At 49.1% G+C, this 27,666-nt stretch overlaps 1 protein-coding gene across 16 annotated transcripts in view; it reads left to right on the top strand.

Annotated features, from left to right (window-relative positions):
- The first annotated feature begins 965 nt into the window (after positions 1–965).
- LOC139383183 (amyloid beta (A4) precursor-like protein 2) overlaps positions 966–27,666 on the top strand; it is a 159,263-nt gene continuing 132,562 nt past the window's right edge. For 14 of the 16 annotated variants that reach the window (XM_071127615.1, XM_071127614.1, XM_071127613.1 and 11 more), the window contains exon 1: positions 1,023–1,284. In XM_071127615.1, the coding sequence (XP_070983716.1) occupies positions 1,213–1,284 (72 nt within the window). In that variant the 5' untranslated portion in view covers positions 1,023–1,212. Of the gene's footprint in view, positions 1,285–27,666 lie in introns of all 16 variants that reach the window. The other 2 variants (XM_071127616.1, XM_071127607.1) reach the window with 2 other exon arrangements.

Genomic DNA, 27,666 nt, shown 5'->3' with positions numbered 1-27,666 from the left:
AACAGAAAATGTATTGTATGCTGCTGCATGAATGATGTAATATGCCAGGGAGATATGTATACTGTAGCTAAGTAAGTAATACTAAGTGTATGTTGTGTAGTAAGCTGTTAGTAGCCCATGTGCCTCACCCTAACAATTTGGCCCCTTTCCCCCTCATAAATTAGCCTACTGTTTTGCCATGTAGCCTATAGCCTGCTTTAGAGAAATGTAATCATCAAACATTTTAAGGGCTTTCATTGTCTGCTTATATGTCCCCTTCATTTATCCTACGGTTCTGACTTGGTGTACAGGGAGAATACTGTAAGAACGGCTCGTGTTCTGAATTCTGTGTCTGTACATTTCAAAAGTGCTGAACAAATAGTTACATGGATTACCTCCGTCTTAGCTCATTAATGTCTTAATCAAAATGATGCCTCTTATCCGCTCATTGTCCCCTTATGCCATAGTTTGTATCTCAATTGTCAGTAGAAACCACATTTGTTTAAGCAAGTCAGCCATGTTTTTTTTTAAGGCAGTAAATGAGGCTGAATGAACTGTTTCCCTGCCAGACAAGGCTCCGCTGATAGCCAAGGTGAAGTGGTGTTAACAGTGTTAACGATTCACTCCATGGTGTTGAAAAGAAAGCTCTGCTGTTGGATCAGCTTTATGTAGGCCCTAACCGTTTGTGTGCACCGTTTGTCACCTTTATAGTGCAATTCATGTATTGTTTGGTGTTGTTTCGAGGCTCTGCTGGGATGCATCTAAAACGCCCCCCCCCCCCCCCCCCCCACACACACACACCCCCCCACACACACACCAAAATGTACAAGCTAAAATCGCCATTGTATGTAACAATACAAAATCCTTTAGGCCCATATCAACAGCCGTATCATATGTACATAAAGCCTAATCTAATGACTTCACATCCGGTAGGACTCTCGCCAGACGCCTGGCGGCGCACTGTGTTCTATAACGTTAGACCGGGGGGGGGGTCTGGAGAAAGAGAGAAGAGGCAGGACGAACACTCCCTCCCTCCCTATCCCACTCATTAGTGTGCTACATTTCGCTGACGATCTCGGGGCAAACAAGCGGCGCAGGACTAGTTTCGCTCATCAGAAGAGATTTATATATCATTCTGGGACATTTTTTCGTCTCCTTATTAATCGTGGAATTGATCCTGTCGACTTTAAGAGGACAATTTGACTGTGATATCGGCGCAGATCAGTTTAGAAGATGGTTCGAGTCTCCGCAATATCGGTCCTTATTTTGGGCATCGTAGTTCCAGGGTTGGCCGGCTATATTGAGGTAGGAATGTAGTCCGGAATCGGACACGCATTGTATTTGTATTCCTGTTGTCTTTCTTGTTTAACTTGGAATCACGGAGGGGGAAGCTCACGGGATTACTGCGTACTCCCCTGTAACCCATACGCTGCCTATATGTTTAACTACAGACTCCAGCCTCTTATGGCTTTGTAACGTTCTGCGTTTCTGCTACATTCTCCTACCATTTTGTATTATTAGGCTGATACATTGTATTATTAGGCTGATACATTAACATATCCGATTTTCTTGTCATTTGTCTTGTCAATAATTCGCACTGTGGCTATTCGACATGGACTGTGTTTTTAAAAATGTTTTATTTATTTATAGGAAGCTTGTTACAATGTACTGAATCAATCGTCCTTGTATCGCCAGTGTGTCGTTTTAAAATCTCTTGTGTATCGCCTACTGTGTTAATTGTGGTAATGTGCGCCAGCACTGTTAAAGCCAATTCATGCTTACTCTGGCAATGTTTGCTGGAGGCTCCGTACAGAGGGTGTGACGCAATTGCGGAGGCTTACAGAGGCCAAATCGAGCTACATACCGCATAGCTGTGCGCCTCCCAAATGTTGTAACAATGTGGAGGGCTCAGTAGCAGTGGCGTGTATTCATGGATGCCAATGGGAGCCAGGCTTCCCCAAAAAATTTACCAAGAAAAAAAACCCCACACAAAATAATGTAATATTTTGTCTCTGTGTTTTCATAAATGTGCTTCAAATCCCAAGAGGCTTAATGTGTCTTGAATGCAAGGGAGGCCAGTGAGCATATAGCCTCCCACGATGAAAAAATAAATAGTGAATAGTCCTGGCACACCAAAAAAAGTATCAAGGGAAGCCAGTTGGAATTTGGCTTCAGACCAATCAAATCACAAGCCAAATGTCATTATTGACAGAAAATAACCTTTGTTGCATCTCATTGTGTTGTTGCCCTCCGGTGGCTAGCTAGATAAAATCGTTCCTTTTCCTAAGTTAGCCATGGATGGAGATAGGTATTTGCACATACCAATGATTTTACTAGGGCTATTCTGATTCCACCATAAATGTTTTCATTGTGTCATTGGCCTGAGAGAATTGAAATTCAATATGTAGCTAGATGTAGTATGCTAATGTTAACTAGCTGGCCTGGAAGTTAGGCTAGCGAGCGAACATTTTAGCCAGGTAGCCTAGAACAACAACAAACTAACTGTGTACAACACGTTTAGGCAACATGAAAGAGGGGGATGGCATTTCTCTACAAGTAGGGTGAGTTAACATGTTTCTTTCTACACAGACACACAACCAGCCATGTCACTTTTAACGTTGATTGAACTAAATGGGTTTTTGGCATTTAAGTTGTCCTGTATTAGACTAAGCCGAGGTGATTTAGATGTTGAAGTGGTGCTGTAACAAGGAGCTCCTGTTTTCTCCGTGGTTATAAATCATTAGCAGTCTGAAAAATGTGGGGAACATTAACTTGCGAAACCACGCTGTAGGTCATATAACTGTTTTGTTAAATGCTTTGTGGACTCCACCGGACAGAGGTTGCTCTCTGGTTTTGTGATGAAACGAAGGTTGAATTGATTCTGCCGCTGTGTCTTCTTATTGTCTCTGTCTTTTAGGTCTGTATGTCACGGTGTCGAGGCATATCAACCAACGGGTTACAGAGTAAACAACACAAGTATCACAAGACTGGTTGTACTATAGCTTTTAATTATATCGGTTGGTTTCCCTGGTGATTCTTTTTACCCACGCATTGCTACTGCTCTGTATAGCTCCGCATTGACATGATTGGTACATGGGGGCGGGGCCTGTATAAACACAAACTCACTTCCTTGACAACTTCCTTGACAACTTCCTTGACAACAGCTCTGCTCCACGATGGGAAGTATGAGGTCTTCCTTCTGCAGAGGCCGTAACACAGTAAATGCAGTATGGCCACTGCAAATAACGGATTGACCATGCAGTGCCTTTTTTTAATTAAAGGACATTTATGCTTGATCTGTGTTTTGATAAGGCTATCAGAACAAGTTCACAAAAAAACAAAACATCTTTATGTTACCTTGTGAAGGGATTTCAATGAGTTTTAACTGTTGGATTGTGATCTGGGAGGTATTGGGGATGGATGTGGTCAATGGGAGGCAGACCGCAGGGGATAGAAGAAGGACGCCAGATTGGATTCGACAAATCTGATCTGACAAACTGGATAAAAAAAAATTAATAATAATCTGTCATGATTGATGTTTTGTAACAGGCCCACAATGTGGTTACTAAAATCCGATTTGGATATATTTGGCTGTTTCTCTCTGCATAACATTTTAGAAGTTGTCCCCATTTTTTTCAAGTTTAGAAAAAGTAAATGCTATAAATGCTAACTCTTGTTCGTATACACTGTTAGCATAGTTAGCATACAGAAGTCGTTGTTGGTAGTCAAAGTAGTTTTTTTTAACAGTAATGCAGTTGATTTGATGACGGTGACCTGAACATTTGATTAGAGTTGACATCCATACGGCATTATACTCTGATTTTAACCTCAACATAGTGTGGAATACATATAAACAGCCTAAATGCTAATTTTGCTGGGGTGGAAATGGGGAGGTTTGGAATGGAGCTGCAGGTGGGAAAATGGTGCATTTAAATAAAACAAACTAATTGTTTACTTCGTGCCATCTTGGCTGAGCTCCGATGTCAAACACCAGGAAACGGACGCCAACATCTCAGAAAAGGGTATTTTTTTCATTCAGCCAGTTGCTTGTAATGAGCTGGATGGCTTTAGAGACTAGCCCGTTATCACTACGCGTGGTACGGTGCAGACCAATTGCGTCTAAACCGCTGCCCGACGCAAAAAGAAGTATGAACTCTCTGACCTCTACGGAAATACTGTACGTTCACTGCAGATGTCGGATTGACCATGCAGATCCTTTTAGAATGTGGTTCGGAGATGAAATGAAAGGCGACTTTATAGCCATGGTTTGTGTTTGATCGGGCAATGTGATCCGGAGGCTCCATACTGAGGGTGTGATGCAATTCTGGGGGCTTGCGGATGCCAAATCAATCTCCTTACGTTATTGCCGTGCGCCTCCCACTTTTTTTTGCGTAGAGTGCTCCGTATAGCTCTGCGTTGACATGATTGGTTGACGGTAGGTGAGGGTGGTTGGTACATCCTGTATAAACACAAACTCTCTCTTTCTTGACAACAGCTTTGCTCCACCAAGCGCAAGCAGTATGAATGCCCTGAGGCCGCATCGCAGTAAACATTGTACGGCCAATGCAGATGCCAGGAATGCCCATACATTGGCTTTAAGACACGAAGGAGCCAGCGAGAGAGCAATGGCTCAGAAAAATGTACCTCAGTCCAGGGGATGAGTCTTGTGTTGTACTCCATAATGGCTGCTGTGGTAGTGCGTTGCTACTGCTAGCTAGAATGAGGACGAAAACGGCAGTTTACTTTAAACTAGCAGTCGTGCAATCTTCTCAGTGTAACAGTATTTGTCATTACTGGATTGAGGTACATTTTCCCGAGCCATAGCTCTCTCGCCGGCACCACGGTATCTTAAAATACACAGGAAAGCCCGTCTGACCCTAGTGCAGCTGTAAGCAGGGTGTCCTATCTGCCTATCTACCGGCTAAGCCAGGGTCAGAGTGGGACTGGCCTGGACCCAACATGCTTCTAAAGTCTTCCTGTCAATAAAACAACACAATGATCATTCATTTGATCTCAGACCTCATCGACCATCGTGTGTTTTCTCACAAGGAGAAAAAGCAGGGAATCAAGAACCGCCTGGTTTTGAGAGTCAGGTATTATACATGTTTTACAGGTTACTGCCAAATATAAAGGAAACGCTTGAGTAAATGAGGGATATGAAGTCTATTGAAACCGGATGCTTCCACACCGGTGTTGTTCCAGAGTTAATGAAGTAATTAATATCCCAACATGAATAATAATGCTGGACAGGCCATTATTATTATTATTATTATTTAGGATACCGTGGCTGGCTAGGATGTCAACGTCCACAGGGAACGAGTGGTCGCTGAGTGGTTTGATGAGTATGAAAACGATGCGAACACTATTGCCATGGGCCGTCTCCGTCAGCAGATTTCAACGCAATTGCACACTTGTGGGAGATTGTGGGTTTCGGCGCCTGAGACAGCGTTTTGTCATCACCGTCCTCATCATCATCAAAACGCCAAATAATGGAAATTCTAGTGGAAGAATGGTGTCACATCCCTCCAATTTAAATTCCAGAATCATGGTGGTCTAACGACCTATTAAAACACTTGTTGGTGTACCGTTCTTAGTTTGGCTGTTACCTGTAAAACAATCCTTTTTTACAATGACATTAAGCCAATTCACTCTGGAAAGAAATCATGCTTTTATATTGGCCTACCTTGTACTTGTATCTTTCTGGAGTAGGTCTAGCTAGCCAGAGACTGTACAGAATGAGAATCTACCTTGTATCTTTCTGGAGTAGGTCTAGCTAGCCAGAGACTGTACAGAATGAGAATCTACCTTGTATCTTTCTGGAGTAGGTCTAGCTAGCCAGAGACTGTACAGAATGAGAATCTACCTTGTATCTTTCTGGAGTAGGTCTAGCTAGCCAGAGACTGTACAGAATGAGAATCTACCTTGTATCTTTCTGGAGTAGGTCTAGCTAGCCAGAGACTGTACAGAATGAGAATCTACCTTTATTTTTCTGGAGTAGGTCTAGCTAGCCAGAGACTGTACAGAATGAGAATCTACCTTGTATCTTTCTGGAGTAGGTCTAGCTAGCCAGAGACTGTACAGAATGAGAATCTACCTTGTATCTTTCTGGAGTAGGTCTAGCTAGCCAGAGACTGTACAGAATGAGAATCTACCTTGTATCTTTCTGGAGTAGGTCTAGCTAGCCAGAGACTGTACAGAATGAGAATCTACCTTGTATCTTTCTGGAGTAGGTCTAGCTAGCCAGAGACTGTACAGAATGAGAATCTACCTTGTATCTTTCTGGAGTAGGTCTAGCTAGCCAGAGACTGTACAGAATGAGAATCTACCTTGTATCTTTCTGGAGTAGGTCTAGCTAGCCAGAGACTGTACAGAATGAGAATCTACCTTGTATCTTTCTGGAGTAGGTCTAGCTAGCCAGAGACTGTACAGAATGAGAATCTACCTTTATTTTTCTGGAGTAGGTCTAGCTAGCCAGAGACTGTACAGAATGAGAATCTACCTTGTATCTTTCTGGAGTAGGTCTAGCTAGCCAGAGACTGTACAGAATGAGAATCTACCTTGTATCTTTCTGGAGTAGGTCTAGCTAGCCAGAGACTGTACAGAATGAGAATCTACCTTGTATCTTTCTGGAGTAGGTCTAGCTAGCCAGAGACTGTACAGAATGAGAATCTACCTTTATTTTTCTGGAGTAGGTCTAGCTAGCCAGAGACTGTACAGAATGAGAATCTACCTTGTATCTTTCTGGAGTAGGTCTAGCTAGCCAGAGACTGTACAGAATGAGAATCTACCTTGTATCTTTCTGGAGTAGGTCTAGCTAGCCAGAGACTGTACAGAATGAGAATCTACCTTGTATCTTTCTGGAGTAGGTCTAGCTAGCCAGAGACTGTACAGAATGAGAATCTACCTTGTATCTTTCTGGAGTAGGTCTAGCTAGCCAGAGACTGTACAGAATGAGAATCTACCTTTATTTTTCTGGAGTAGGTCTAGCTAGCCAGAGACTGTACAGAATGAGAATCTACCTTGTATCTTTCTGGAGTAGGTCTAGCTAGCCAGAGACTGTACAGAATGAGAATCTACCTTGTATCTTTCTGGAGTAGGTCTAGCTAGCCAGAGACTGTACAGAATGAGAATCTACCTTTATTTTTCTGGAGTAGGTCTAGCTAGCCAGAGACTGTACAGAATGAGAATCTACCTTTATTTTTCTGGAGTAGGTCTAGCTAGCCAGAGACTGTACAGAATGAGAATCTACCTTGTATCTTTCTGGAGTAGGTCTAGCTAGCCAGAGACTGTACAGAATGAGAATCTACCTTTATTTTTCTGGAGTAGGTCTAGCTAGCCAGAGACTGTACAGAATGAGAATCTACCTTTATTTTTCTGGAGTAGGTCTAGCTAGCCAGAGACTGTACAGAATGAGAATCTACCTTTATTTTTCTGGAGTAGGTCTAGCTAGCCAGAGACTGTACAGAATGAGAATCTACCTTTATTTTTCTGGAGTAGGTCTAGCTAGCCAGAGACTGTACAGAATGAGAATCTACCTTTATTTTTCTGGAGTAGGTCTAGCTAGCCAGAGACTCTACAGAATGAGAATCTACCTTGTATCTTTCTGGAGTAGGTCTAGCTAGCCAGAGACTGTACAGAATGAGAACCATGTACTGATCAGAAGAGAAACATTTCACCTGTCTGGACTCGTGCTGCATTGGACAGAAGAACAGATGACCTTCTGGTCCTGGTTTTGCTCCTAGTTATGGTGTGTGTGTGTGATGCTATTGTTCCTTACAGACAAAGGTGTGTCTGTGTGTTATGTCAGTGTGCTATATCAGGCTTGGGTTATGATGAGATAAAGATGTATTGAATTCTCAGAGCAAAGTCAACAAGCCAGGCGCTGTACGACTGACTGAGCCAGCTATGCACAACATGCTGCTGGTGCTACACTGGGAAGGCTTTGGGTATCACAGGGCCAGGCTTGGGAAGGCTTTGGGCATCACAGGGCCAGGCTTGGGAAGGCTTTGGGCATCACAGGGCCAGGCTTGGGAAGGCTTTGGGCGTCACAGGGCCAGGCTTGGGAAGGCTTTGGGCATCACAGGGCCAGGCTTGGGAAGGCTTTGGGCGTCACAGGGCCAGGCTTGGGAAGGCTTTGGGCGTCACAGGGCCAGGCTTGGGAAGGCTTTGGGCGTCACAGGGCCAGGCTTGGGAAGGCTTTGGGCGTCACAGGGCCAGGCTTGGGAAGGCTTTGGGGGTCACAGGGCCAGGCTTGGGAAGGCTTTGGGGGTCACAGGGCCAGGCTTGGGAAGGCTTTGGGGGTCACAGGGCCAGGCTTGGGAAGGCTTTGGGGGTCACAGGGCCAGGCTTGGGAAGGCTTTGGGGGTCACAGGGCCAGGCTTGGGAAGGCTTTGGGGGTCACAGGGCCAGGCTTGGGAATGCTTTAGTGCGGCAAGTGGACTGCTATTGGGAATTATTGCTAATTATTTAACCAAAAAATCTATACTGCTGCACTCTGGGTAATAAAGCCTATCCATTTGAATGGTTATGAATGAATATATTTTTGTATCTTTTTTTTAATTTGATTAACTTCCTCTGATCTGTTAGAGGGCCCCGTGCTGGACTAATCATTTATGTTGATTGGTGATAAGCATACATCAAGTTTCCCCGTGGGGCTTTTTTTGGAAGGGAAACTGAAGTCAGCGGCATCTGTTTAACTTTCTGTTGTAAAAGACTCCATGTGTCTGCTTGCTGTTTTTCATGATATCACGTAGCTGTCCTTCAGGGACACGGCCTAAAATACACGACTTCATATGGACAGAACATGAGATTTTGTAGCATAGGCTACCGAATCTATGAAATAAAACTCGTTCATGAGGAAATATTTGGATCTGGTGAAAGGGAGACATTTTGGTCATTTCAATTAAAACATATACTCTTTCACATGACAATAGAAATGTAACATTTTTTTTTATAAATTTAGAGACACAAAGTGCAGATCAATTGTTTAGTCCCCCCCCCCCCCCCCCCCCAGCATCTGTAATGATCTAGACTGGGGCGTAATGATCTAGACTGGGGCGTAATGATCTAGACTGGGGCGTAATGATCTAGACTGGGGCGTAATGATCTAGACTGGGGCGTAATGATCTAGACTGGGGCGTAATGATCTAGACTGGGGCGTAATGATCTAGACTGGGGCGTAATGATTTAGACTGGGGCGTAATGATCTAGACTGGGGCGTAATGATCTAGACTGGTTTTACCCTGCTGGTAATTTCTCTGTACTTTCTTTGTTCCTCTTTCACTTCCATTGCCAGTCAGAGTCAGTCTGTTCCTCTTTAGTTACAGAAACACTGTGACTCCTCCACTTCTGTTGTTACATTGTGCATTCCAGATGTCACCCTACGGGGGCCACGGGTCAACAGTAGTGCCCTACGGGGGCCGCGGGTCAACAGTAGTGCCCTATCGAGGGCCACGGGTCAACAGTAGTGCCCTACGGGGGCCACGGGTCAACAGTAGTGCCCTACGGGGGCCACGGGTCAACAGTAGTGCCCTACGGGGGCCACGGGTCAACAGTAGTGCCCTATCGGGGGGGTCAACAGTAGTGCCCTATATAGAGTCTAGGATACCATTTGAGATGCTGTCCTTCATTGTCTCCTGGAATAAGGAGGTCAGCCATTTTATAAATCTGCTTCTGTGTCTATCAGAAGAGTTGCAGCGCTCACATCGGATTAATGCAACGCAGAATAGCTGACATTTTTAAAATGTTTAATCCCGTTCGGTGCTCGGCTCTGTGAGGGGAGTCGGGCCCTCTGCCCCCGCGAGGGAGAGTCGGGCCCCTCTGCCCCCGGGAGGGGGAGTCGGGCTCCTCTGCCCCCGCGAGGGGACAATGGGAGCCACAGTCACAACCGCAGTGCCAGGGACCTCTAAATAACTCAGGCCTAAATGTATATTTGTATATGCACAGGTTACATCGTAGTGGACACAGTACAATGCTTACTTGCAAGCTATTTTTGTATTTAGTAAAAGGCCCAGAAATAGCATGTTGCTATCCTGTCAATAGACCTGTAGTAGGATACATGTTGACATTACTGTCTCAGGTTCAGGTTTCTAGTCCGACAGCCTTCGTGGTGTTTGGATACAGATTTCATTATAAATCCTAGTCATTCAAATCAAATGAAATAAAAAAAAAAATATTTGTCACGTGTCGAATACAAATGAAATGCTGACTTACAAGCCCTTAACCCACAAATGAGTGTTAAAGTATTTACTAAATTAAACTACAACACCTGTTGTATTCAGCATTTCACTGTGAGGTCTACTACACCTGTTGTATTCAGCATTTCACTGTGAGGTCTACTACACCTGTTGTATTCAGCATTTCACTGTGAGGTCTACTACACCTGTTGTATTCAGCATTTCACTGTGAGGTATACTACACCTGTTGTATTCAGCATTTCACTGTAAGGTATACTACACCTGTTGTATTCAGCATTTCACTCTAAGGTCTACTACACCTGTTGTATTCAGCATTTCACTGTGAGGTCTACTACACCTGTTGTATTCAGCATTTCACTGTAAGGTCTACTACACCTGTTGTATTCAGCATTTCACTGTGAGGTCTACTACACCTGTTGTATTCAGCATTTCACTGTAAGGTCTACTACACCTGTTGTATTCAGCATTTCACTGTGAGGTCTACTACACCTGTTGTATTCAGCATTTCACTGTGAGGTCTACTACACCTGTTGTATTCAGCATTTCACTGTGGTCTACTACACTTGTTGTATTCAGCATTTCACTGTAAGGTATACTACACCTGTTGTATTCAGCATTTCACTCTAAGGTCTACTACACCTGTTGTATTCAGCATTTCACTGTGAGGTCTACTACACCTGTTGTATTCAGCATTTCACTGTGAGGTCTACTACACCTGTTGTATTCAGCATTTCACTGTGAGGTCTACTACACCTGTTGTATTCAGCATTTCACTGTGAGGTATACTACACCTGTTGTATTCAGCATTTCACTGTAAGGTATACTACACCTGTTGTATTCAGCATTTCACTCTAAGGTCTACTACACCTGTTGTATTCAGCATTTCACTGTGAGGTCTACTACACCTGTTGTATTCAGCATTTCACTGTAAGGTCTACTACACCTGTTGTATTCAGCATTTCACTGTGAGGTCTACTACACCTGTTGTATTCAGCATTTCACTGTAAGGTCTACTACACCTGTTGTATTCAGCATTTCACTGTGAGGTCTACTACACCTGTTGTATTCAGCATTTCACTGTGAGGTCTACTACACCTGTTGTATTCAGCATTTCACTGTGGTCTACTACACCTGTTGTATTCAGCATTTCACTGTGAGGTATACTACACCTGTTGTATTCAGCATTTCACTGTAAGGTATACTACACCTGTTGTATTCAGCATTTCACTCTAAGGTCTACTACACCTGTTGTATTCAGCATTTCACTGTGAGGTCTACTACACCTGTTGTATTCAGCATTTCACTGTAAGGTCTACTACACCTGTTGTATTCAGCATTTCACTGTGAGGTCTACTACACCTGTTGTATTCAGCATTTCACTGTAAGGTCTACTACACCTGTTGTATTCAGCATTTCACTGTGAGGTCTACTACACCTGTTGTATTCAGCATTTCACTGTGAGGTCTACTACACCTGTTGTATTCAGCATTTCACTGTGAGGTCTACTACACCTGTTGTATTCAGCATTTCACTGTAAGGTCTACTACACCTGTTGTATTCAGCATTTCACTCTAAGGTCTACTACACCTGTTGTATTCAGCATTTCACTGTGAGGTCTACTACACCTGTTGTATTCAGCATTTCACTGTGAGGTCTACTACACCTGTTGTATTCAGCATTTCACTGTGAGGTCTACTACACCTGTTGTATTCAGCATTTCACTGTAAGGTCTACTACACCTGTTGTATTCAGCATTTCACTGTAAGGTCTACTACACCTGTTGTATTCAGCATTTCACTGTGAGGTCTACTACACCTGTTGTATTCAGCATTTCACTGTGAGGTCTACTACACCTGTTGTATTCAGCATTTCACTGTAAGGTATACTACACCTGTTGTATTCAGCATTTCACTGTAAGGTCTACTACACCTGTTGTATTCAGCATTTCACTGTGAGGTCTACTACACCTGTTGTATTCAGCATTTCACTGTGAGGTCTACTACACCTGTTGTATTCAGCATTTCACTGTGAGGTCTACTACACCTGTTGTATTCAGCATTTCACTGTAAGGTATACTACACCTGTTGTATTCAGCATTTCACTGTAAGGTATACTACACCTGTTGTATTCAGCATTTCACTGTAAGGTCTACTACACCTGTTGTATTCAGCATTTCACTGTAAGGTCTACTACACCTGTTGTATTCAGCATTTCACTGTAAGGTCTGCACCTGTTGTATTCGGCGCATGTGACCTAAAGCCATTTTGATTTGAGTAGCATTCTCATGTAGGTGTTCCTTTTGTCCAGGTAGGAAAGGGCAGTGTAATGGAGATTGCATCATCTGTGGACCTGTTGGGGAGGTATGCAAATTGGCCCTTGGGTTTCTGGGATGGTGGTGTTGAGCCATAACCAGCCATATCATGGCTACAGATGTGAGTGCTACCTTGGTGGTCTTGGGCACAGAGACTATGTTGGTCTGAATGAAACATGTTGGTATTACAGACTCCGTCAGGGACCAGTTGAAAATGTCGAAGTGAAGACACTTGCCAGTTAGTCAGCGCATGCTCAGAGTGCACATCCTGGTAATCAGTCTGGCCTTGTGAATGTTGACCTGTTTAAAGGTCTTACTCTCATCGGCTACAGCTAGCGCGATCACACAATCGTCTGGGATAGCTCGAAGCGAGCATAGCTGTAATGTAGCTTGTCTGATAGGCTCGTGTCACTGGGCAGCTCTCGGCTGTGCTTCCCTTTGTAGTCTGTAATAGTTTGCAAGCCCTGCCACATCCGACGAGCGTCAGAGCCGGTGTAGTACGATTTGTTCTTAGTCCTGTATTGATGCTTTGCCTGTTTGATGGTTCGGAGGGCATAGCGTTTTATTAAATAAGTGTCCGGGTCAGAATCCTGCTCCTTGAAATCGGCAGCTCTACCCTTTACCTCAGTGGAGCTGTTGCCTGTAGTCCATGGCTTCTGGTTGTGATATGTACGTACGGTCGCTGTGGGGACGACGTCATCGATGCACTTATTGATAAAGCCAGTGACTGATGTGGTGTTACTCCTCAATGCCATCGGAAGAATCCCGGAACATGTTCCAGTCTGTGAAAGAAAAACAGTCCTGTAGCTTAGCATCTGCGTCATCTGACCACTTCCCTATTGAGCGAGTCACTGGTATTTCCTGTTTTAGTTTTTACTTGTAAGAAGGAATCAGGAGGATAGAATTATGGTCAGATTTACCAAATGGAGGGCGAGGGAGAGCTTTGTACTTGTCTCTGTGTGGACTAAAGAATGTTGAGTGTTTTTTTTTTCCTTCTCCCTCTCCTTGCAGTACATGTAACATGCTGATAGAAATTAGGTTAAACTGATTTGTTTCCCTGTGTTTAAGTCCCCACTAGGAGTGCCGCCTCTGGGTGAGCATTTTCTTGTTTGCTAGTGGCCTTATACAGTCTTACGGTCTTACAGTCTTAGTGCCAGCATCAGTTTTTGGTGGTAAATAGACAGCTACCATTTGCTTCCATTTTGAGTTGTGTGACCTTGGCCTGTCAGTGTGTTTTCTGTTTACCAAAATGCTTTAATCAGAATTTGAAGCCTGAGGAAGAAGCAGGGAGGAGGAAGAAGCAGGGAGGAGCAGGGAGGAGGAAGGAGCAGGGAGGAGGAAGGAGCAGGGAGGAGGAAGGAGCAGGGAGGAGGAAGGAGGAGGAAGGAGCAGGAAGGAGCAGGGAGGAAGCAGGTAGGAGGAGGAAGCAGGGAGGAGGAAGGAGCAGGGAGGAGGAAGGAGCAAGGAGGAGGGAGGAAGGAGGGAGGAGGGAAGAAGCAGGGAGGAGGGAGGAAGAAGGAGGGAGGAAGAAGCAGGGAGGAGGGAGGAAGAAGCAGGGAGGAAAGAGCAGGGAGGGAGGAAGAAGCAGGGAGGAGGAAGAAGCAGGGAGGTTTTGAGCTTGTTCAATCAGTGTAATGGAAAACAGGCCTCAGTCTTCATACTGTAAACAAAAACAGGGTAGCCTTTCCATTTTTTCTTTGCCCTGGAAACATGTCGTCACAGCCCTGGGAACATGTCGTCACAGCCCTGGGAACATGTCGTCACAGCCCTGGGAACATGTCGTCACAGCCCTGGGAACATGTCGTCACAGCCCTGGGAACAGCCCTGGGAACATGTCGTCACAGCCCTGGGAACAGCCCTGGGAACATGTCGTCACAGCCCTGGGAACATGTCGTCACAGCCCTGGGAACATGTCGTCACAGCCCTGGGAACATGTCGTCACAGCCCTGGGAACAGCCCTGGGAACATGTCGTCACAGCCCTGGGAACATGTCGTCACAGCCCTGGGAACATGTCGTCACAGCCCTGGGAACAGCCCTGGGAACATGTCGTCACAGCCCTGGGAACATGTCGTCACAGCCCTGGGAACATGTCGTCACAGCCCTGGGAACATGTCGTCACAGCCCTGGGAACATGTCGTCACAGCCCTGGGAACATGTCGTCACAGCCCTGGGAACATGTCGTCACAGCCCTGGGAACATGTCGTCACAGCCCTGGGAACATATCTTCTGGTGTGTTGTAGCTCTGGTCTTCTCCTTATCAAGGTGTGTGTGTGTCTGTGTGTGTGTGTGTGTGTGTGTGTGTGTGTGTGTGTGTGTCCCAGTTGGCAGCAGAGTACATTGTAGGGCTTAATGAGGTCTCTCTGTGTCCTGCTAAACGACCTGATGGTCTGGGAGAGACACTGTCGGTGCCATATAGAGGTGAGAGGCTGGACAGAGATGTGGAGGGAGAGACCGAGGGAGATGGAGACAGATGCAGGGTGGATGGACAGAGCAATGGAGGGAGAGACCGAGGGAGATGGAGACAGATGCAGGGTGGATGGACAGAGCAATGGAGGGAGAGACCGAGGGAGATGGAGACAGATGCAGGGTGGCTGGACAGACAGGGGGAAGATGGATGGCGGTAGAGAGAGACAGGATAGATGGGAGTGATGCACTACCCTATGGACCCTGGTCAGAAGTAGTGCATTATATAGGGAATCGGGTGCCTTTTGGGATGTAGGTTCATTCTGCTGGAATAGAACACTAAGAATCTGTCCTGAGGCTGGGGAGGTTTCTGATTGGATTAGAACTGTGTTGGGGAGGTTTCTGATTGGATTAGAACTGAGTTGGGGAGGTTTCTGATTGGATTAGAACTGAGTTGGGGAGGTTTCTGATTGGATTAGAACTGTGTTGGGGAGATTTCTGATTAGATTAGAACTTTGTTGGGGAGGTTTCTGATTGGATTAGAACTGTGCTGGGGAGGTTTCTGATTGGATTAGAACTGAGGCTGGGGAGGTTTCTGATTGGATTAGAACTGAGGCGGGGGAGGTTTCTGATTGGATTAGAACTGAGGCGGGGGAGGTTTCTGATTGGATTAGAACTGAGGCGGGGGAGGTTTCTGATTGGATTAGAACTGAGGCGGGGGAGGTTTCTGATTGGATTAGAACTGAGGCGGGGGAGGTTTCTGATTGGATTAGAACTGAGGCGGGGGAGGTTTCTGATTGGATTAGAACTGAGGCGGGGGAGGTTTCTGATTGGATTAGAACTGAGGCGGGGGAGGTTTCTGATTGGATTAGAACTGAGGCGGGGGAGGTTTCTGATTGGATTAGAACTGAGGCGGGGGAGGTTTCTGATTGGATTAGAACTGAGGCGGGGGAGGTTTCTGATTGGATTAGAACTGAGGCGGGGGAGGTTTCTGATTGGATTAGAACTGAGGCGGGGGAGGTTTCTGATTGGATTAGTACTGTGCTGGGGAGGTTTCTGACTGGATTAGTACTGTGCTGGGGAGGTTTCTGACTGGATTAGTACTGTGCTGGGGAGGTTTCTGATTGGATTAGTACTGTGCTGGGGAGGCAGGGGCTACTTTTCACAGACGCACAAAATTCCACACTCCCCGCTAGTGCAAACATGCATCAGAACAGTAACTGCGTCATCGCTCTCAGAGACATGTAAGGGTGTGTCACAGCACAGAACCGACTGATACTGTATTTTAATATGGTAACAGGTTCTGTTCTAACTAACCAAACCATTCAGAGAGAGGTGTGTGTGTCTGTCTGTCTGTCTGTGTCTGTCTGACTGACTGTCTGTCTGTCTCGTAATCCTGTACAGTTCAACTCATCACAAATGTTGTCTCTTCTCAGTGAGATGAGGCAATGGGGTGAAGGGAAGAGGAATGAGAGTTGAAGTTGATGCACTCTTGACTGAACTGTATGTAGCCTAGGCCTCCACCTTGAGCTGCACAACAAGAAGCTCCCTCCCCCACTGTCATGTTCTGTTTCCCCGTCAGGCCCACTGTAATGTTCTGTTTCCCCGTCAGGCCCACTGTAATGTTCTGTTTCCCCGTCAGGCCCACTGTAATGTTCTGTTTCCCCGTCAGGCCCACTATAATGTTCTGTTTCCCCGTCAGGCCCACTGTAATGTTCTGTTGCCCCGTCAGGCCCACTGTAATGTTCTGTTGCCCTGTCAGGCCCACTGTAATGTTCTGTTTCCCCGTCAGGCCCACTGTAATGTTCTGTTTCCCCGTCAGGCCCACTGTAATGTTCTGTTTCCCCGTCAGGCCCACTGTAATGTTCTGTTGCCCCGTCAGGCCCACTATAATATTCTGTTGCCCCGTCAGGCCCACTATAATGTTGCCCCGTCAGGCCCACTGTAATGTTGCCCCGTCAGGCCCACTGTAATGTTCTGTTGCCCCGTCAGGCCCACTGTAATGTTCTGTTGCCCCGTCAGGCCCACTGTAATGTTCTGTTGCCCCGTCAGGCCCACTGTAATGTTCTGTTGCTCCTTCAGGCCCACTGTAATGTTCTGTTGCCCCGTCAGGCCCACTGTAATGTTCTGTTGCCCCGTCAGGCCCACTGTAATGTTCTGTTGCCCCGTCAGGCCCACTGTAATGTTCTGTTGCCCCGTCAGGCCCACTGTAATGTTCTGTTGCCCCGTCAGGCCCACTGTAATGTTCTGTTGCCCCGTCAGGCCCACTGTAATGTTCTGTTGCCCCGTCAGGCCCACTGTAATGTTCTGTTGCCCCGTCAGGCCCACTGTAATATTCTGTTGCCCCGTCAGGCCCACTGTAATGTTGCCCCGTCAGGCCCACTGTAATGTTGCCCCGTCAGGCCCACTGTAATGTTCTGTTGCCCCGTCAGGCCCACTGTAATGTTCTGTTGCCCCGTCAGGCCCACTGTAATATTCTGTTGCCCCGTCAGGCCCACTGTAATGTTCTGTTGCCCCGTCAGGCCCACTGTAATGTTCTGTTGCCCTGTCAGGCCCACTGTAATGTTGCCCCGTCAGGTCCACTGTAATGTTCTGTTGCCCCGTCAGGCCCACTGTAATGTTCTGTTGCCCCGTCAGGCCCACTGTAATGTTCTGTTGCCCCGTCAGGCCCACTGTAATGTTGCCCGTCAGGCCCACTGTAATGTTCTGTTGCCCCGTCAGGCCCACTGTAATGTTCTGTTGCTCCTTCAGGCCCACTGTAATGTTCTGTTGCCCCGTCAGGCCCACTGTAATGTTCTGTTGCCCCGTCAGGCCCACTGTAATGTTCTGTTGCCCCGTCAGGCCCACTGTAATGTTCTGTTGCCCCGTCAGGCCCACTGTAATGTTGCGCCGTCAGGCCCACTGTAATGTTCTGTTGCCCCGTCAGGCCCACTGTAATGTTGCCCCGTCAGGCCCACTGTAATGTTCTGTTGCCCCGTCAGGCCCACTGTAATGTTCTGTTTCCCCGTCAGGCCCACTGTAATGTTCTGTTGCCCCGTCAGGCCCACTGTAATGTTCTGTTGCCCCGTCAGGCCCACTGTAATGTTCTGTTTCCCCGTCAGGCCCACTGTAATGTTCTGTTTCCCCGTCAGGCCCACTGTAATGTTCTGTTGCACCGTCAGGCCCACTGTAATGTTCTGTTTCCCCGTCAGGCCCACTGTAATGTTGCCCCGTCAGGCCCACTGTAATGTTGCCCCGTCAGGCCCACTGTAATGTTCTGTTGCCCCTTCAGGCCCACTGTAATGTTCTGTTGCCCCGTCAGGCCCACTGTAATGTTCTGTTGCCCCGTCAGGCCCACTGTAATGTTCTGTTGCCCCTTCAGGCCCACTGTAATGTTCTGTTGCCCCTTCAGGCCCACTGTAATGTTCTGTTTCCCCGTCAGGCCCACTGTAATTTTCTGTGCTATAACAGTCTGGAGGCTCAGTGGCTGTGAAATGAGACTAACTATAGCAGGATTGGTTGGTCCTAATTTAACAGGAGCAGGATTGGTTGGTCCTAATTTAACAGGAGCAGGATTTGTTGGTCCTAATTTAACAGGAGCAGGATTGGTTGGTCCTAATTTAACAGGAGCAGGATTGGTTGGTCCTAATTTAACAGGAGCAGGATTGGTTGGTCCTAATTTAACAGGAGCAGGATTGGTTGGTCCTAATTTAACAGGAGCAGGATTGGTTGGTCCTAATTTAACAGGAGCAGGATTGGTTGGTCCTAATTTAACAGGAGCAGGATTGGTTGGTCCTAATTTAACAGGAGCAGGATTGGTTGGTCCTAATTTAACAGGAGCAGGATTGGTTGGTCCTAATTTAACAGGAGCAGGATTGGTTGGTCCTAATTTAACAGGAGCAGGATTGGTTGGTCCTAATTTAACAGGAGCAGGATTGGTTGGTCCTAATTTAACAGGAGCAGGATTGGTTGGTCCTAATTTAACAGGAGCAGGATTGGTTGGTCCTAATTTAACAGGAGCAGGATTGGTTGGTCCTAATTTAACAGGAGCAGGATTGGTTGGTCCTAATTTAACAGGAGCAGGATTGGTTGGTCCTAATTTAACAGGAGCAGGATTGGTTGGTCCTAATTTAACAGGAGCAGGATTGGTTGGTGTGGGAATTCCTTTGTTGGTTCGAGGTGCTCAGGAATGCACAACCCGAAGTGCTCCCTTTCTCCCTCCCTGCAGGGTATAGTTACACTGAGGTCATGTCCTCCGTATATCTGCCTCATCCTGGTGTTTAGAGGTGGGGTGTGTTTGTTTTTGGAACCGGTATTACACATTGTAAGACTGGTGTAGCAAAATTCGGTAAAAATTATCTTACTATCCTTCCCCTCTAACTGAATAAATCCCTGTCGTTAACCCTCTCGCTCTCTCTCCCCCATCCCACCTCGCCTGTCTACCCCCCCCCCCCCATCCCACCTCGACTGTCTCCTCCCCCCGTCTCAACTCGCCTGTCTCTCTCTCTAACACAGTCTGCTCCGTACCGCTCTGCTCCGTACCGTTCTGCTCTGCTCCACACCGCTCTGCTCTGCTCCACACCGCTATGCTCTGCTCCACACCGCTCTGCTCCACACCGCTCTGCTCCACACCGCTCTGCTCTGCTCTGCTCCACACCGCTCTGCTCTGCTCCACACCGCTCTGCTCTGCTCCACACCGCTCTGCTCTGCTCCACACCGCTCTGCTCTGCTCTGCTCCGCACCGCTCTGCTCCACACCGCTCTGCTCCGCACCGCTCTGCTCCACACCGCTCTGCTCCACACCGCTCTGCTCCACACCGCTCTGCTCCACACCGCTCTGCTCCACACCGCTCTGCTCTGCTCTGCTCCACACCGCTCTGCTCTGCTCTGCTCCACACCGCTCTGCTCTGCTCCACACCGCTCTGCTCTGCTCTGCTCTGCTCCACACCGCTCTGCTCTGCACCACACCGCTCTGCTCTGCACCACACCGCTCTGCTCTGCTCCACACCGCTCTGCTCTGCTCCACACCGCTCTGCTCTGCTCTGCTCCACACCGCTCTGCTCTGCTCCACACCGTTCTGCTCTGCTCCGCTCCACACCGCTCTGCTCTGCTCTGCACCACACCGCTCTGCTCTGCTCCACACCGCTCTGCTCTGCTCTGCTCTGCACCACACCGCTCTGCTCTGCACCACACCGCTCTGCTCTGCACCACACCGCTCTGCTCTGCTCTGCTCCACACCGCTCTGCTCTGCTCTGCTCCACACCGCTCTGCTCTGCTCTGCTCCACACCGCTCTGCTCTGCTCCACACCGCTCTGCTCTGCTCCACACCGCTCTGCTCTGCTCCACACCGCTCTGCTCTGCTCCACACCGCTCTGCTCTGCTCCACACCGCTCTGCTCTGCTCTGCTCCACACCGCTCTGCTCTGCTCCACACCGCTCTGCTCTGCTCCACACCGCTCTGCTCTGCTCTGCTCTGCTCCACACCGCTCTGCTCTGCTCCACACCGCTCTGCTCTGCTCCACACCGCTCTGCTCTGCTCCACACCGCTCTGCTCTGCTCCACACCGCTCTGCTCTGCTCCACTCCGCTCTGCTCCGGCTCCATTAAGTCAGTCCGGCTCTCTGATTGATCTATCTCTCAGAGTGCTGCTGCTGCACCAAAACAGACCTGAGAATATATGCAGAGACGAGGAATCCGAGATCTGTTTAAAGTGTGTGCTGTGCTCCGCAGGGCGTTGGTTATTGCTTTCCCTCCCTGTATTTACAGGCTTCACTGCATCAGCTAATGTAGGAGAAACGCATCATGACTGGATCAGGGCTGTTATCCCTTTTCATTGAACCCATCATTTGCTGTTCTAGCCATCTGGCCTCTCCTGGTTGAACCCATCCTCTACTGTTCTAGCCATCTGGCCTCTCCTGGTTGAACCCATCCTCTACTGTTCTAGCCATCTGGCCTCTCCTGGTTGAACCCATCCTCTACTGTTCTAGCCATCTGGCCTCTCCTGGTTGAACCCATCCTCTACTGTTCTAGCCATCTGGCCTCTCCTGGTTGAACCCATCCTCTACTGTTCTAGCCTTCTGGCCTCTCCTGGTTGAACCCATCCTTTACTGTTCTAGCCATCTGGCCTCTCCTGGTTGAACCCATCCTTTGCTGTTCTAGCCATCTGGCCTCTCCTGGTTGAACCCATCCTTTACTGTTCTAGCCATCTGGCCTCTCCTGGTTGACTGGATGCTCCTGTTAGACAACAGACATACATTTTCAAACATCTCCTCGTAACAGATGGCGCACTCCTCGTCGCGGCTACATGTGTCCCGGTCCCGGAGAACCTCGTCGCGGCTACATGTGGCCCGGTCCCGGAGAACCTCGTCGCGGCTACCTGTGGCCCGGTCCCGGAGAACCTCATCACGGCTACCTGTGGCCCGGTCCCGGAGAACCTCGTCACGGCTACATGTGGCCCGGTCCCGGAGAACCTCGTCACGGCTACATGTGTCCCGGTCCCGGAGAACCTCGTCACGGCTACATGTGTCCCGGTCCCGGAGAACCTCGTCACGGCTACATGTGGCCCGGTCCCGGAGAACCTCGTCACGGCTACCTGTGGCCAGGTCCCGGAGAACCTCGTCACGGCTACCTGTGGCCCGGTCCCGGAGAACCAAGTCACGGCTACCTGTGGCCAGGTCCCGGAGAACCTCGTCACGGCTACCTGTGGCCCGGTCCCGGAGAATCTCGTCACAGCTACAAGCTCTGTGTTTCTGCTCTGGTTGAACAGTAGTGATTTGAGACCAGCGAAAAGGGTTTGTTTGACTTGGCTGTTATTTTCCTGGGAGCTACAATGTTATCAGTGGAGTGGGGCCCAGGCAGGGAAGGAGTAGGGCCCAGGCAGGGAAGGAGTGGGGCCCAGGCTGGGAAGCAGTGTGGGCCCAGGCAGTGGGGCCCAGGCAGGGTAGCAGTGTGGGTCCAGGCAGGGTAGCAGTGTGGGCCCAGGCAGGGTAGCAGTGTGGGCCCAGGCAGGGTAGCAGTGTGGACCCAGGCAGGGTAGCAGTGTGGGCCCAGGCAGGGTAGCAGTGTGGGCCCAGGCAGGGTAGCAGTGTGGCCCAGGCTGGGAAGCAGTGGGTCCCAGGCTGGGAAGCAGTGTGGGCCCAGGCTGGGAAGCAGTGTGGGCCCAGGCTGGGAAGCAGTGTGGGCCCAGGCTGGGAAGCAGTGTGGGCCCAGGCTGGGAAGCAGTGTGGTCCCAGGCAGGGAAGCAGTGTGGTCCCAGGCTGGGAAGCAGTGTGGTCCCAGGCAGGGAAGCAGTGTGGGCCCAGGCTGGGTAGCAGTGTGGGCCCAGGCTGGGTAGCAGTGTGGGCCCAGGCTGGGTAGCAGTGTGGGCCCAGGCTGGGTAGCAGTGTGGGCCCAGGTTGGGTAGCACTGTGGGCCCAGGCTGGGTAGCAGTGTGGGCCCAGGCTGGGTAGCAGTGTGGGCCCAGGCTGGGTAGCAGTGTGGGCCCAGGCTGGGTAGCAGTGTGGGCCCAGGCTGGGTAGCAGTGTGGGCCCAGGCAGGGAAGCAGTGTGGGCCCAGGCAGGGAAGCAGTGTGGGCCCAGGCAGGGAAGCAGTGTGGGCCCAGGCAGGGAAGCACTGTGGGCCCAGGCAGGGAAGCACTGTGGGCCCAGGCAGGGAAGCAGTGGGGCCCAGGCAGGGAGGCAGTGGGGCCCAGGCTGGGAAGCAGTGGGGCCCAGGCAGGGTAGCAGTGGGGCCCAGGCAGGGTAGCAGTGTTGGTGTGCTATCTGTTCTGCTGTACTGATCAACACTGCACACTACCTTAGCTAACTGCCAGGGGAAACGCTGTGGATCGTTAGTTAACTACCTTCACTCACATCCCTTCCACCCCCTCTCTCTCTCTCTCTCTGTGTGAGAGTTATCTTTTCTCTCAGAGAATCGGGAGATTGAGTGGAGGGCTGTAAATGAAGGTTAGACACTATGCCACACTGAAGGAGAAGAAGGGGGAGCTAGAGAGAAAAGACATGGTGACGCAATGCACAGCAGAGGTACAAGCTCACTCACACACACACACTCAGGGAGATAGAGAACACACAATCTCCCTGAGAGAGCACACAACACACAGTCCCTCACACACAATCTCCCTGAGAGAGCACACCAACTCCCTGCCCTGTCCTGACTCTCCCCTCTCTGCATTTCTCCTCCTCCGCTTCTACTGTGTGCTTGTTTTCCCAAAAAGGTTACACACGCACACAGTGGCCCTGTTACACACAGTGGCCCTGTTACACACGGTGGCCCTGTTACACACGGTGGCCCTGTTACACACGGTGGCCCTGTTACACACGGTGGCCCTGTTACACACGGTGGCCCTGTTACACACGGTGGCCCTGTTACACACACACACAGTGGCCCTGTTACACACGGTGGCCCTGTTACACACGATGGCCCTGTTACACACGGTGGTCCTGTTACACACAGTGGTCCTGTTACACACGGTGGCCCTGTTACACACGGTGGCCCTGTTACACACGGTGGCCCTGTTACACACGGTGGCCCTGTTACACACGGTGGCCCTGTTACACACGGTGGCCCTGTTACACACGGTGGCCCTGTTACACACAGTGGCCCTGTTACACACAGTGGCCCTGTTACACACACACACAGTGGCCCTGTTACACACGGTGGCCCTGTTACACACAGTGGCCCTGTTACACACGGTGGCCCTGTTACACGCGGTGGCCCTGTTACACACGGTGGCCCTGTTACACACGGTGGCCCTGTTACACACGGTGGCCCTGTTACACACGGTGGCCCTGTTACACACAGTGGCCCTGTTACACACGCACACAGTGGCCCTGTTACACACGGTGGTCCTGTTACACACAGTGGCCCTGTTACACACGCACACGGTGGCCCTGTTACACACGGTGGTCCTGTTACACACGGTGGTCCTGTTACACACGGTGGCCCTGTTACACACGCACACAGTGGCCCTGCTACACACGCACACAGTGGCCCTGTTACACACGCACACAGTGGCCCTGTTACACACAGTGGCCCTGTTACACACAGTGGCCCTGTTACACACGCGCACAGTGGTCCTGTTACACACGCGCACAGTGGCCCTGTTACACACAGTGGCCCTGTTACACACAGTGGCCCTGTTGCACACAGTGGCCCTGTTACACACAGTGGCCCTGTTACACACGCGCACAGTGGCCCTGTTACACACAGTGGCCCTGTTACACACAGTGGCCCTGTTACACACAGTGGCCCTGTTACACACAGTGGCCCTGTTACACACAGTGGCCCTGTTACACACACACACAGTGGCCCTGTTACACACACACAGTGGCCCTGTTACACACACACACACAGTGGCCCTGTTACACACACACACACAGTGGCCCTGTTACACACAGTGGCCCTGTTACACACAGTGGTCCTGTTACACACACACACAGTGGTCCTGTTACACACACACACACAGTGGTCCTGTTACACACACACACAGTGGTCCTGTTACACACACACACAGTGGTCCTGTTACACACACACAGTGGTCCTGTTACACACACACAGTGGCCCTGTTACACACACACACAGTGGCCCTGTTACACACACGCACACAGTGGCCCTGCTACACACACGCACACAGTGGCCCTGTTACACACGCACACAGTGGCCCTGTTACACACGCACACAGTGGCCCTGTTACACACACACACAGTGGCCCTGTTACACACACGCACACAGTGGCCCTGCTACACACACGCACACAGTGGCCCTGTTACACACGCACACAGTGGCCCTGTTACACACGCACACAGTGGCCCTGTTACACACGCACACAGTGGCCCTGTTACACACACACACGGTGGCCCTGTTACACACGCTGGCCCTGTTACACACGGTGGCCCTGTTACACACGGTGGCCCTGTTACGCACGGTGGCCCTGTTACGCACGGTGGCCCTGTTACGCACGGTGGCCCTGTTACACACGGTGGCCCTGTTACACACGGTGGCCCTGTTACACACGGTGGCCCTGTTACACACGGTGGCCCTGTTACACACGGTGGCCCTGTTACACACGGTGGCCCTGTTACACACGGTGGCCCTGTTACACACAGTGGCCCTGTTACACGCGCACGGTGGCCCTGTTACACGCGCACGGTGGTCCTGTTACACGCGCACGGTGGTCCTGTTACACGCGCACGGTGGTCCTGTTACACACAGTGGCGCTGTTACACACACACACGGCGGCCCTGTGACGCGCACGGCACTCTCATTTGTTGACTTCTGTAACCGTAATAGCCTTGATTTCAAGCATGTTAACATTAGAAGTCTCCTCCCTAAGTTTGTTTTATTCACTGCTTTAGCACACTCTGCCAACCTGGATGTTCTAGCCGTGTCTGAATCCTGGCTTAGGGTGACCACCAAAAACCCCAAAAATGTACATCCCTAACTATAACATTTTCTGACAATATAGAACTGCCAAAGGGGGTGGAGTTAGCCTGCAGAGTTCTGTCTTACTATTCAGGTCTGTGCCCAAACAATTTGAGCTTCAACTATTAAAAATGAACTTTTCCAGAAACAAGTCTCTTACTGTTGCTACTTGCTGTAGACCACCCTCTGCCCCCAGCTGTGCTCTGGACACCGTGTGTGAACTGATTGCCCCCCATCTATCTTCAGAGCTTGTGCTGCTAGGCGACCTAAACTGGGACATGCTTAACATCCCGGCCATCCTACAATCTAAGCTTGATGCCCTCAATCTCACACAAATTATCAATGAACCTACCAGGTATAACCCCAAATCCGTAAAGACAGGTACCCTCATCATCCTAACCAACCTGCCCTCCAAATACACCTCTGCTGTTTTCAACCAGGATCTCAGCAATCACTGCCTCATTGCTTGCGTCCGTTATGGGTCTGCGGTCAAACGACCACCCCTCATCACTGTCAAACACTCCCTAAAACACTTCACCGAGCAGGCCTTTCTAATCAACCTAGCCTGGGAGGATATTGATCTCATTCCGTCAGTAGAAGATTCCTGGTTATTCTTTAAAAGTGCTTTCCTCACAATCTTAAAATTTGAACCAGGAACAGATATAGCCCGTGGTTTACTCCAGACCTGACAGCCCTTGACCAACACAAAAACATCCTGTGGTGTACTGCATTAGTATCGAATAGCCCCCACGATATGCAACTTTTCAGGGAAGTTAGGAACAATTATACACAGGCAGTTAGGAAAGCAAAGGCTAGCTTTTTCTAACAGGAATTTGTATCCTGCAGCACAAACTCCCCAAAATTCTGGGACACTAAAGTCCATGGAGAATAAGAGCACCTCCTCCCAGCTGCCCACCGCTCTGAGGCTAGGAAACACTCACCACTGATAAATCCACGATAATTGAGAATTTCAATAAGCATTTTTCTACGGCTGGCCATGCTTTCCACCTGGCTACCCCTACCCCGGTCAACAGCCCTGCACCCCCCACAGTAACTTTCCCAAGCCTCCCCCATTTCTCTTTCACCCAAATCCATTCAACTGATGTTCTGAAAGAGCTGCAAAATCTGGACCCCTACAAATCACAGGACTAGACACTCTGGGCCCTCTCTTTCTAAAATTATCCGCTGAAATTGTTGCAACCCCTATTACTAGCCTGTTCAACCTCTCTTTGGTATTGTCTGAGATCCCCAAAGATTGGGAAGCTGCCACGGTCATCCCCCTCTTCAAAGGGGGAGACACTCTAGACCCAAACTGCTAGAGACCTATATCCATCCTACCCTGTCTTTCTACGGTCTTCGAAAGCCAAGTTAATAAATAGATCACTGACCATTTTGAATCCCACCGTACCTTCTCCGCTATGCAATCTGGATTCAGAGCTGGTCATGGGTGCACCTCAGCCACGCTCAAGGTCCTAAACATTATCATAACCGCCATCGATAAGAGACATTACTGTGCAGCCGTATTCATCGACTTGGCCAAGGCTTTCGACTCTGTCAATTACCACATTCTTATCGGCAGACTCAACAGCCTTGGTTTCTCAAATGATTGCCTCTCCTGGTTCAGTAACTACTTCTCAGATAAAGTTCAGTGTGTCAAATCGGAGGGCTTGTTGTCAGGGCCTCTGGTAGTCTCTATGGGGGTGCCACAGGGTTCAATTCTTGGACCGACTCTCTTCTCTGTATACAACAATAATGTCGCTCTTGCTGCTGGTGAGTCTCTGATCCACCTCTACGCAGACGACACCATTCTGTATACTTCTGGCCCTTCTTTGGACACTGTGTTAACAAACCTCCAGACGAGCTTCAATGCCATACAACACTCCTTCCGTGGCCTCCAACTGCTCTTAAATACAAGTAAAACTAAATGCCTGCTCTTCAACCGATCGCTACCAGCTCCTGCCCGCCCGTCCAGCATCACTACTGTGGACAACTATAAATACCTAGGTGTCTGGCTAGACTGTAAACTCTCCTTTCAGACTCACATTAAGCATCTCCAATCCAAAATGAAATCTAGAATTGGCTTCCTATTTCGCAACAAAGCCTCCTTCACTCATGCTGCCAAACATACCCTCGTAAAACTGACCATCCTTCCGACTGTAATTTACAAAATAGCCTCCAACACTCTGCTCAGCAAATCGGATGCAGTCTATCACAGTGCCATCCGTTCGTCACCAAAGCCCCATATACTACCTACCACTGCTCTCGTTGGCTGACCCTCGCTTCATATTCGTCGCCAAACCCATTGGCTCCAGGCCATCTAATAAGTCTTTTCAATGTAAAGACCCGCCTTATCTCAGATCACTGGTCACCATAGCAACACC

The sequence above is a fragment of the Oncorhynchus clarkii genome, chromosome 24, assembly GCF_045791955.1.
Source record: "Oncorhynchus clarkii lewisi isolate Uvic-CL-2024 chromosome 24, UVic_Ocla_1.0, whole genome shotgun sequence".
NCBI classification, from domain to species: Eukaryota; Metazoa; Chordata; class Actinopteri; order Salmoniformes; family Salmonidae; genus Oncorhynchus; species Oncorhynchus clarkii.
Note: the sequence above shows the minus strand (reverse complement) of the source record. Positions and strands in the feature narration are given on the sequence as shown.